Source organism: Miscanthus floridulus, chromosome 8, assembly GCF_019320115.1.
Source record: "Miscanthus floridulus cultivar M001 chromosome 8, ASM1932011v1, whole genome shotgun sequence".
Classification (NCBI taxonomy): Eukaryota; Viridiplantae; Streptophyta; class Magnoliopsida; order Poales; family Poaceae; genus Miscanthus; species Miscanthus floridulus.
Window position 1 is genome coordinate 54,458,809 of NC_089587.1, and position 12,865 is coordinate 54,471,673.

General features: G+C 45.2%; 1 protein-coding gene across 1 annotated transcript; it reads right to left on the reverse strand.

Moving 5' to 3' along the window:
* Nucleotides 1–2,085: 2,085 nt before the first annotated feature.
* Nucleotides 2,086–2,718, reverse strand: LOC136469084 (dynein axonemal assembly factor 3 homolog). Its single transcript, XM_066467412.1, has one exon. It carries the CDS (start codon nucleotides 2,716–2,718, stop codon nucleotides 2,086–2,088), a length of 633 nt encoding a protein of 210 aa, XP_066323509.1.
* Nucleotides 2,719–12,865: the final 10,147 nt, after the last annotated feature.

Below are 12,865 nucleotides of genomic sequence, written 5' to 3' on the forward strand. Positions count from 1 at the left end.
TAACGTTTTACTAAAAATTTTGACATCCAAACTGGCCCTAGAACTGAAACGTCGTCCTCGCTCGATCTCTCATCCCGTCGATCTCATCGGCGTCAACTGAGCACGACTGTACCCCAAGATGAGATGGATTAAGGCCAGGTTTAGTTTCCTCCTAAAATACTAAATTTTTTAAGATTTCTCGTCACATCGAATTTTTGGACGCATGTATAAAATATTAAATATAAATAAAAAATAAAACTAATTACACAGTTTAGACGAAATTCACGAGACGAATCTTTTAAGCCTAATTAAACTATGATTGAACACTAATTATTAAATAACAACAAAAACACTACAGTGTCGTTTTGCCAAAAATTTTGACAACCAAACTGGACCTAAACTCGCCCACTAACTATCACGCCGAGTACTGTAGGAGTATATTCAATGTCGATCTCCACCACTGGGATCCTGACTCCTGAGCTCAGCACCTACTAGCTGCTTCACCTGAACCTGTTTGTCCTGTCTGCTTGCTTACGAACGAATCCCTGCCACAGAAACATAAGCTAGCTAGCCTAGGTCATCAGTCACTCAGTCAGCAACTCGATACGCTAATCTCTTATTGTCATTAGCTCAACTGCAGCGATCGATACAAGTACTGAATAATGCTGAGTTGTTGACCGTTCTGAGATGTTTGAAACGTACTGTACGAGCATGAAGAGCACACAGTCTGAAAGTCTGAACAGGCCGGGCAACTCAAAATGGTCGTTTAGGGTGTTGACTGAACATGTTTGGCTGCACGCTCCTAACTAGAATGCATATCACCTGCTCATTTTATGAGTTGCAATCGGTGAAGCAAATATATATATATATATATATATATATATATATATATATATATATATATATATATATATATATATATATATATATATATATATATATATATATATAGAACTACTATCCTGTAGCTGGCTATAGAATAACTTATTCTGTAGCCACTTTGAGTTATGATAATTACTATGTTAATTTATGAGATTATAGTAACTCCTTACTAAGTGGTTTAATATAATGTTATGGTAAATATCCCCATGTGTTATAGTAACCCAACTATCGTAAATATGTATTGACATTATGGTAAATTAGTATATAAAATTATAATAAATGAAGGTGGCTACAGAATAACTTATTTTGTAGCCGGCTATTGAATAGCCTCTCCCTATATATATATATATATATATATATATATATATATATATATATATATATATATATATATATATATATATATATATATATATATATATATATATAGAGAGAGAGAGAGAGAGAGAGAGAGACACTTGATGAACATTCGGTGAAATCACTGTCTAGCTAGTAAACATTTTGGCTTAATCGTATTTGTGCCTGAACATCAAACCGCACATATATGTACTGGTCACTACTTTCTCCGTCCAGAAAAGAACGACGTTATAGCATACCTACAGATCAAACTTTATCAGCTTTGATTAAATTTGTACAAAATGCATGCAATATTTATATCTCTAAATAAATTTATTATAAAAATATATTCAATGATGTATCTAATGATGCTAATTATATATTATAAATATTAATATTATTTTATATATACTTGGTCAAAGTTTTAAAAAATTGGCTTCTCGGGAAGTGACTTCTGTTTTGGGAGCGAGAGTAGTACTTACTAGTCTTGTTTAGTTCTCTCCTAAAATGCCAAAAATTTCAAGATTTTTCATCACATCGAATCTTTGGACGCATGCATGAAACATTAAATATAAATAAAAAATAAAACTAATTACACAGTTTAGACGAAATTCACGAGACGAATCTTTTAAGCCTAATTAAACTATGATGGGACACTGATTGCCAAATAACAACGAAAATGCTACCGCGTCGTTTTGTCAAAAATTTCGACAACCAAACTGGCCCCTGGTACCTACTCCCGTAATAAACTTAATTAATGTACAGGAACATCATGGAATCTGGTCTCATCTCATCCAATCCAAACAGAAAATGTACAATGCAGCGTGATCTAGCAAATCGATCTGCTTCTAATCTACACACTCTACTTGGCCAGTTGGCCGATAACTTTCAATCCTCGCTTTCTTGTTTCTTGGTCGCCCTAAGACGAGTAGACGATGTCGACGACGAAGACGACGGCGAAGCGGAGGATGCTGAGGAGGAAGAGGAGGAACGAGGAACATAGTGGATGATCCCTCCGCCGCCGCCTCGCCCTTGCTTGGGAGGACCAGGCGGCGCAGGCTTATTCACCTGTGGCTTCGCCGTACGGACGCGTTGCCTGGATGTTGCGCCGGAGCGGCCGTTTCTTCCCGCCGCGGCAGCCGCCCGTAGCGCCTCCTTTTCCTTGGGAGCCCGCGGGGAAGGCGCGGCGGCGCAGCTGCTGTCGTCCTGCTGCGCGCCTGCGGCCTTCTCGCCGCCGCGCGCCGCCGCCTCCCCGTCTCCGTCTCCCTTTCCGTCGCGGGGACAAGTAGCACCAGGACCCGGAGCGGCGGCGATGGGTGCTTGCGGATACTGCTCGCAGATGGAGCTGGAGTTGCTGGCGGAGGAAGCAGCAGCTCTCGCCCAACAGCGGTGCGGCTGCTGCTGCAGGAGCATCAGGAAGTAGCTGCGCGCCGCCGCCCTGGACGGCGGCGTGAATGCCAAACGAAGAGGCATGGTAAGCTGGCGTGGCAGGAGGCGTAGGACGCGGGCGGAGGCGGTCATGGCTGCTCCGACGCCGCGCTGCAGCTAGGTAGCTGCGGATTTGTTCACGCCAGCTCGGCCGCGTGTGGACTGGTGGGCACCGAGGCGAAGAGCAAGCAGCGAGCGAGGGAGGGAGGGAGGGAGAGAGAGGCAGGTCCCGTTGCAGTAATGCAGCTGCTGAGTTCTGCAGCGCACGAATATTTATGCACCAACTGCAGGACCCCGCCACCGCCATAGATGCAAGGTTTGGTTGGTGAGCTCATTGATGAGGCGAGACGACACTTGTTTTTTTGTTCTTTTTTTGGTTGATGAGAGAGAGAAAAGGAAGAACTGTGACATGTTACAACGCGTCAACAATACTAAAAATGTTACCTCCTCCGTGTCGTGTAATCCGGAAAATTAGTTCAAGCTTAGACTTTGAAACGATCGAAGTTTGACCTCTGTCAGAGACAACGTACGGTCCAGTCATCAGTCAATCTGATCTGATAAACAGACGACAACATCTGGCAAGGAGATGGTTGGTCTAGCGCAGACCGCAGAGAATGGCCGCGCTTTCCAAAACTACGGAACGACTGAGGACCCGTTCGGCAGGGCTTAGCGGCTGTTTAGTTCCCAAAATTTTACAAAATTTTTTATGATTTTTTATCACATCGAATTTTTGATGTATGTATGAAATATTAAATATAAATAAAAAATAAAACTAATTACACAGTTTAGACGAAATTCACTAGACGAATCTTTGAAGCCTAATTAGACTATGATTGGACACTAATCGCCAAATAACAACGAAAGTGCTACAGTACCATTTCAAAAAAAAATCGCCAATTTCGTCGTACTCCTCTGTCCTAATTTATTTGTCGTTTTCGGTTTTCGTGCCACAAGTTTGACTCGATTTATAGAAAATACTAGCAACATTTGTATCTCCAAATAAATTTATTAAAAAACTAGATTCAAAGATCTTTCCGATGATACCAATTATGTATCATAAATATTAATATTTTTTAATATATATTTTGTTAAAATTGTTTTTCGAGAAACGAAAGCGACAGATATTTTGGGACGGAGGCAGTATATGTTATGAATGGCTAGATGTCCTTGATATGTGACTTGTTGTAGCAATTGAATTATATGTTTGTAGATGTATTTATATTTGAAATTAAAAATATATAAATTATTGACAAGCAATAATTAGTGGCTTACAGAAAAAATGAATTTGAGATTTTCTTTTTTTTCCTTGTTCCCTCTCTATCTTATCTTTCAGACTCATCACCCCACCGCACGCCTTCATCTTCCTTCTTCCTCCTCCCTCGCCTCTTCTTCCTCTTTCCAATCCTCCACCGCGTCACGCGTCAGCTCTCCAGCCCCAGCTCGCACCGGCGTCGCCCTCCACTGCCCCGTCGGCGGCTCTCCCCTCCCCGGCCCGCTCCCACGCCGTGCTGTCGTCGACCATCCCCGGTCTGCGCCGCCGTCTGCCATCCCCGGTCGGTCCGCGCTGCCGTTGGCCCTCCTCGGGAACGAGCCACCTCCTGCGGCCACGCCCGGCCACGTGCCGCCGGCCGGGGGCGCTCCCGGCCATGCGCCACCGCCCAGCCACGCGCCGGCGTTCGGGGTCGGTGCCGGCCAACCGGGGCGTGCAGCCGGCCATGCGCCACCGCCTGGGACCATCTTGCCTCTCGGGCTGTCGTGCATCCATGGAGGGAGGACGGAGCTGTTGTGTATCCATGGCTCGCATGATGCAAACGACCAGATTCTCCGTAATTTCTCGTGAACTTTAGGGGCAAAGGTGTACCTTGTCTGCTGTGTCTGACAAGGAGCCGATGAAAGCTACAATTTTTGACTCTGGCTGACTGCACTCGGAACAGAGAGCGCAAAACCCGCGGCTTTCATGGGAGCACCTCCCTTTCTATCCGTTTGGCCGCGGGAGCAAAAAAAAAAAACAGATCCTGGAGCTGCGTGAGAATCCCTACCAAAGGGGCTCTAAAGATGAGCATGTAGTCCATGGCCGGGTAGCCCGGCACAAGGCATGTTTTTTCTTTTGGCCTGGCCCAAATCCAGCCCGGCCCGGTGGTCACCATGCCCGGGCCAGCCTAGCCCGGAGGACCAGCTGTACCTAGGCCACCCCCAGCTCGACGGGCGGCACGGCCCAGCCTGCGAAATAGAGAAAGGCCCGGATGTGGCCCGACCTCCCCCATCCCTAGTCTTAACCCCCACCCCTACCCCTACCCCTACCCCACGCCATATTTCCTCAATCCCCACCTCGTGTAGCACTAAGCAGTCCTCCTTCTCGGCTCCTCCATGCCCTTAGGCGGTTAGGCCCCAGCACGTCAGCACCATCGACGAGCGGCCGCCACCTCCTTGCTCCTCCTCGCCCCCTGGCCCCCCGCACCAGCAGGCAGGCACGACCTCCCACGACACGCGCCCAACCTCCTCCACGCCCCGTCTCCACGCCCGAAGGCAGCCTCGCCCCTCCTTGTTTCCTCGTGCGAAGAGGAGCTCGGGAGCCGCGAGCGTGTTCCCTGAGCTCCCGCCATCGCGAGGAGGAGCAGCCCCGTCGCCGTCGCGCGGGTCAGGCCTGGACTGCCGTGTATCCGGCGCTGAAGGACCGCCTCGACCGCGCCGAAGGACCTCCAGCGGCTCATGATCTCGCGTAGCTGTAGCCCCTTCACCCCGATCTCCGCTTCCCTCTCTCTATCTCTCTCTGTCGGCATCTAGTGGGCCTCGCGCTAGCTCAGCACGGCCGGGCATGGAAAACAGCCCGTAGGGCCATGCTTGGGCCGTCAGCCGAGCAGGAAGCCCATGTCAGGACGGCACGTCGAGCCCTGTCAATAGGAACGAATGCTCATCTATAGGAACGACCCCCGACAGCTAGCGCCAGCCGATCCTGCCGGCGACGCCGCCATGGCCATGCGTGCGGCTTGCATGCTAATCGCACTATCGGCCTTTGATTGAGGGCGGTGGCAGCATGACTCTCTACTGGGGCTCAGTAGGAGGCAGTCAGCTTACTACTAGCTAGTTGAGTTTCCGTCGAGCCCAACGACCAGTCGTACGACACAGGGGCAAATCTGGGGCAAAGGCTCTATCCGTGGCCCAGTGACTCTACCCCGTACTAAGGGCATGTTTGGTTGGAAGCCTAGATTATTTGTCTGGAGAAAAGTGTTGTCTAGAATTCTAAGAGAATCTGCTTGGCTAGACAAGTTCGTTTGGTTAGATGCCTGAGAAAGCTAATGAATAGAGATCATGTGTTTTCTTCTTTGCTGGAGAGGTAATTAATTCATTTTCTTAATTAATAATACCTCAAATATACACAAATAAACATACGGTGACAAAATAAAAACAGATAAGTGAGTTTTCTTAATTTATAATATACTTAAATTAATGTGTTTTTTATTTATCTCTGTATAGTTAACATGTATTTTTATAATCTGATTAACCAAAATATATAATTTAGTAAATTGTTGTCACATGTTTAATATTAGATAATCACGTTTAATAAGATTAAATAGGAAATATATTGATAAATTATGTCTTTTAGTATAATATATTATTTTAATACTTTTGATTAAATAATACAAGGATAAATAAAAAAATAAGTAATCAATATAAGAAATCTTAATCTGCATTTGAAAAAAATAATGGTTATGAACAGTAAAAGATCTTTTCCATGCCTATGTGATAATAACGTGGATGTAATTTTTTTAGCAAACCTGTGTATCTTTTGTGAATAATAAAAGAACAGAACAACAATAGTTAATAATAGAACAAAAGCGGCACAGTGCATCATTAATGCTCAGGCAACCTCACGATCATCCAGGCGCTCGTTTTTGCTCGCCTGGGCCTGGCGTTGTTGCCTGGTACAAGCATGTGTCCAGGTTTGCAACCAAATGAGTACCAGGCAACATCCAGGCGACCTGCAACTCAGGCAAAGTAGAGCCAGGGTGTTAACCAAACACGCCCTAAGAGCATGTTTGGTAGAGATTTTTGGGCAGTTTCACAAAGCTGTTTTGTAGCTTCTCTACCAAACATGTCCTAAATTTGGCCCATATAAAGATGAAGCCCCAAGTCCACCAATAGCTTTGTCCACACATGGGTAGCTCGTGATCCACCGATGACGATGCACACAGCCATTGGTCGATCACTTTGTCTCATCAGTCCTGCCGCCGGCCGGCCGTCCCCTGCGGCTGCGGATGCCCTGCATAATGCCCGCCCGCCCGCCCGCCCGCCGGAGTCCTCCACCCTCGTGATTTCACTAGCTCGTGTAGTCATCCTCGCCACCACGATCCTTGTAGCTCAGCTCGCGTGCGGTGAAGTGTGCCGCCTGGCCCGTAGTAGGCCGTGCGGTGTAGTGTGCCGCTCCGGCTCGTGGCTCAGGCTGCCTTGTGCGTTGCGTGGACGCTCTCGCTCTCGTGGCTGCTGCATGCATGGCACCTCAGCGGCTCAGCCTCTACTTTAATTTGTCTCTTCAACTATCTCATTTCCAATTTCCTAACTAGGAGTAGTATGTTCTGGAAAGTTTGTAAACGAAACCAAGCAAAATTTTACTTTTAAAAAAAATGGATTGTGGCCGGTGTATGTTTCTCGATGATTTTTTATTATTGTTCTCAATATTTGTGCCATTTTCATCCGAGGTGCAGGTGCTACGCGCCTAGGCGGCAGTGCAATATGCCTAGCTAGTTTGAAGTTTCTGCTTGTGCCGTCAGCAGGAATATAATGTGTTACGTGTGGGAATGGACAGCTTTTGATGTGGTCGTGTGGTGGTAGACATTTACCATTCTCACTTATCATTACCTGCTCCTTTGCTGGACGTTTGTTTGTAACTAAAATGAAAATAACTTGCATTGGTAGTAGTCCTGGTCAATTACTACTTACTATATATATATAACATACGAAGTCAGCTCGACCAGGACCAAGTAAATAACAATGGATGCTGCAACTGTGTAAGAGTAATACGAGGTGCACGGACGACAAGTAAACGCCAAAGCAAAGTAATTAAAATCGGCCGGCTGGCTGGGTCTCCATTGCCAAGCTGAGGTGAAACTTCAATATGGAACTTAACGACGGGCTGGCCCATAACAGACTGCATCTCAACTATCTCGAAAATGCCTTGGCCAAAAAAGAAGCAAAAAAAAAAAAAAACGGAGTCGTTTATAGGTCTGTTTGGTACTTTGGTTCACGAGACGCAACTTGGCCAAATCCGATGCCCTAGCGTTATTGCCTGGCAGGAAAACCTGCCTGAACGCAGAATCAAAGACACACCCTTTACTCAGGTGCGCAGCTTCAATAGCCACATAACACTTCTCCAAAAAGAGGAACTGCTAGTCTCAGGACAACATAAGTACATAGCATGTTAAGATTTTTGGCATTATGTATATAATTTATAATTCTAGTTCGTACAACATTAATATTTTGGTGGTATCTAAAAGAAGCCAAGAGGCCGATCGAGGTTTAAACTTCTCAAATTATGGATACCTAAGTCTCCTATCTCCTTGTTTTGGGCAGTCAATTGCCGGTTAGCTAAGTGATATCTATGGACTATGGTGATACTCTTTATTATTCCAAAAGGATGTGAGCCATCAGATAATTAATTATCTCAATAGCCAATTTTGGAAAGTTTTGGATGAACACTCATGCATGGATTTTACAGATTACTTATTAACCAAATGCTCAATATGTATGGCATGTACATATAGTAACTATTACTGACAATTTTGGTTCAATTCACTTGAGGTTCAGACAATTTAGACTGAACTTCCAAGTTTCATACAAAAAGTGAAAGAAAAACAGCAGCCTCAATATATAGTACAACACTACAACTCAAGAATCAAGAAGCAATAGCATGGATGATTCCACCACGGCCGCCGGCGCCCTCTGCCGGGGGACCAGGCGGCGCGGGCCCTCGCGTAAGCACACGCGCCGTCGCCGCCGGTGACACGGCATGAACTTTTCCGCCGCTGCCTTGTGCTGGTGGACCTGGCGGAGCTGGTCCTCGCATAACCACGCGCGCTGTCGTCGCCGCCGCCGGCGCGGCATGGATTTTGCCGCCGCTGCCCTGTGCCGGGGGACCAGGCGGCGTGGGCCGTCGCATAGGCGTAACCACGCGCGCTGCTACCGTCGCCATCGCCGGAGCGGCATTGACATGCCCGCCGCTGCCTTGCCTCGGCGCGCCGGGGCGCCCTTTCGGGGAAGGAGCGGCCTGCAGCCGCTGGGACGCCGCCGCCACATCCACTCCCCGCGGCGCACTCGGCAAACTGATGGTCGGAGGCGCTCGGCGATCGAGCGCGACGCCCAGGACGGACGACACGTAGCGCAGCAGCTGCCGAGGGAGCGGGCTAGTTGGCGCAGACGGCGACAACGCCATGGCCGTGACCGTGAGACTTGGTGTCGGTGGTGATCGGCTTCGGATCGAGTACAGGGGCGTCTCGGTGATCGATCTGATCTCTTGCTTGCGCTCAACCGGAGGTGCCGAGGTGTTGGCGTCGCTGGATGTCTGCGCTGGGAATGGAAGGACCGCTGCTTTATAGTAACCGATCGATGGTGCGGCGTCTGACTTTGACTCAGTCTGCCAGTATATATAGTCCTACTTAGTCAAGTCAACCTTAGTTATGTGCGTATTTTACCAGTTCAAAGCTACGTGCTACTGAGCGTAGCCAGTTTTTAGTTTTGACCCGCTCAAGCGTGCTGTCGTACGTACGTACGTACGTACGTACAACACCAACCGTCACTACCGGGTGGCTGAAAACTGAACTTCGTGTACGCATATATACAAACATACTGCAAGTCAAATAATTACCTAGCTGTTTCTGAAGAAAAAACTATGCGTCCTCTGTTGAGACTTGAGAGAGATTACCACTGCATTTTTTCTAAGAATTAATATAATTTTGCCTTAGAATATTTATGATTCTATTTTCTCCATTCCAAATTACATATCATTTTGGGTTGTTCTAAGTCAAACTTCCCTACCCCACTAGAAAGAACAGTATCGTTAAATTTTAGAATAAATCCAAAAAAATATGAACACCCACATCAAGTTGAGGACTTAAATATGGGTGGGCAGGTATTACCACAAGAAATCTAGCCGGTTGAGCTACGTTTTGATCTAATTTATTAAAAAAATGCATAAACATCCACAACATCAACCAATATTCATTGGATACATCATTCATCATGAAGTAAATTATGGTATGCATTTATTTGATATATATTGTACTCCCACCATTCCAAATTATAAGACATTTTGGTTTTTCTAGATACGTAGCTTTTGCTATGTACTTAGATATATAATATGTGTAGATACATAACAAAAGCAATATATCTAGAAAAGTAAAAAAGTTTTATAATTTAGAACGGAGAGAGTAGATGATAATATTTAATTTTCAAATAAATTGGTCAAAGGTAGACAAGTTTAATCTGGAACAAAACTAAAACAATTTACAATTTGAACTAGAAGGGCGTAATATTCTAGAAAGATTCTTAGATCAGAGGGGTAGGTATTTTTCTTCATACCATGAAAGTCTACAATTAGATATTAGAGTAATTTCTTATACATATATGTCATGGCCATATAGTGTAATACCTTATCTCCCAACGATAGAAGCTTATATAGCTATTACTACGTCGGTAAAACTATTTGAAATGCCGATGCTGGTCTTATTTTCCCTTTTATCTCTTCTCCTTTCTTTATTCTTCATGCCACTTACGGTTAATTTAGAAGCAAGGGAAGCCACACCCAGGGATGGAAAACTCCTCCATAATAAACTAAATAATTATTCAAATTATTTCCCCATGAATTTTTCACCCTAGAAAAAGTCAGGGATGGATTTGAGTTTTCAAATTAGCCCTTATTAATTGTTGGATGAGTTTTTATATTTTTTTATCTAGTAAGTAGGACAACACAATGTACTTTGCATTTCATCCACATTGATTTACTAAGAGCATCTCCAGCAGACTATCTAAACAGACTATCTATCCCCAACCTAGGTAGTGGACGCAAAAAAAAAAAAAACTAACTCTAACAGACTACCTACTAGTAGACCCAACAAATTTGATGACAACCCAAATTCTCCTCTCCACTACCCATTCATGTTGGACCAAGGGTGGCTACCAAAGTTTTAAATAGCGCGCTATAGCGGACGCTATAGCGCTATTTAGCGGATCTGGAAGACCAACGCTAAGCTACCAGGATTTTAACGCTAAACGATTTTCCCGCTATTAGCTGCTAATAGCGCGCTAATTCCGCTAAATTGTGGTTCATTTAGCGCCGCTATTTGGCCTGGGCTTTCATTTCCATCGGCCCAATTAACGTGCAGGCCCAAATCGCTGGGATATGAAGCTGTCCCAGGCATAACCCTAGCCATTCAACACAATTTCCTCCCGAGCTCGAGTGAGTGCTGGCGGCGACGCCGCCGGATGCTGCTGCTGCTGTGACCGGCGAGGGTGCAAGCTGCAAGACCGGCGAGGGGAATCGGAACTCGGAAGTTGGCGACGGCAAGCGGCGAGCACACATTGCAAGCGACGGTGCCTGCTACTATTTCTGCGACAGCCATGTCTCAGTCCCAGCCAGAAGGCAAGATTCTTCAAACTCTTCTCATTTTTCCTCTGTTCTTTACGTATTGTGCTTGTGCTGCTGGATCTGAATGGTAGTGAGTAGTGAGCATCTCTTTCCCATGAAGAAAGTAGAGTTTTTGATCTATTCTAGGTTGGTGCAGTAAGCCTGACATTTTTGTATCTCATATTAATTTGGTTGGTTAGGTGCCCCATCAGTAGAACAATCAGCTTCAACCAAAGTTGCTATCAACTCAGATGACCCTGCATGGAGTCATTGTTATTGCCCAGACCCAAAGAAGAAGTATTCACTAGTGTGCAACTACAGTAAGAAGACGATGAACGCAGGAATTACAAGAGTGAAGTACCATCTTGCTCGTCTCGGTGGTAGCGATGTCTCTAAGTGTGACAAGGTTCTGACTGATGTGAAGGAAGAGATGCTAGCTTTGATTAACAAGAAAACTTGTGTAAAGGAACAAAAGGAAAAGGAAAAGAAAAGGGCCAGAGATGTAATTGATCTGGATCACTCAGAAGGTGAAATGTGCAGTGAAGACTCTGACCATGGGAATGAGGTTATTGTGCTAAAGTCATCAAAAGGACCTAGTCATAGTGTTGTTTCTTCATCGGGTAGTGGATCTATCAAGATGTTCTACAAGCCGGTTTCTATAGAAGAGGCTGTTCAGAAGAACCAGAAATGAGCTTATGTCAGCGAAAAGGTTCAATCAAAGTTAACAACTCAGAAAAGAGAAGAGCATAGGGATAGAGCTTGTGAGTATATATGTCGGTTCTTTTATGAAGCTAGCATTGCACACAATACAGTACTTCTTCCTAGCTTTGCCAATATGGTTGAGGCCATTGGAGCCTTTGGTAGAGGTTTAAGAGGGCCTAGTCCCTATGAGATAAGTGGACCATTTTTGCAGAAAAGGAAACAGAAGGTGTTGGATGGATTCAAGAGCCATGAGGAAGCATGGAAAACCTCAGGTTGTACACTTATGACAGATGCATGGACAGATAAGAAGGGCAGGGGAGTAATGAATTTGGTCATGCATAGTGTTGAAGGGGTCCTTTTTTTAGATTCTGTGGACTGCTCTGCTGTCAAGAAAAATGGTAAATACATCTTTGGCCTTGTGGATAGATGCATTGAAGAGATAGGTGAGGAAAATGTTATCCAAGTGGTCACTGACAATGCTAGTGTTAATGTACAAGTCTCCTAGCAGCAAAGAGACCCAAAATATTTTAGAATGGATGTGCAGCTCACTATCTAGATCTCATGTTGGAGGACATTGGGAAGCTTGAACTAGTTCAGGAAACAATTGCAAATGCAAGACAAGTGACTGCATTTCTCTATGCTCATACATGGGTGCTGGATTTGATGAGAAAATATCTTGGTAAGGACTTGGTTCGCTCTGGAGTTACTCGATTTGCCACCGCTGATTTGAATTTGAAGAGTTTGCAAGACAACAAGAAGGAGCTCAAAAGGCTCTTTAGAGATAATGATCTCAATGAGATGGGTTACTTGAGGAGTGCTAAGGGGAAGAAGGCAGAAAAAGTGGTGAACTCTGAAGATTTTTAGAAAAAAGTTGATAGTGCTGTTAATTTTTTTGAGCCATTGGCTAATGTGCTGAGAAGA

What these genes read in the sequence shown, in the direction of transcription:
- LOC136469084 (XM_066467412.1), bottom strand. Translation starts at nt 2,718, where the DNA reads ATGACCGCCTCCGCCCGCGTCCTACGCCTCCTGCCACGCCAGCTTACC.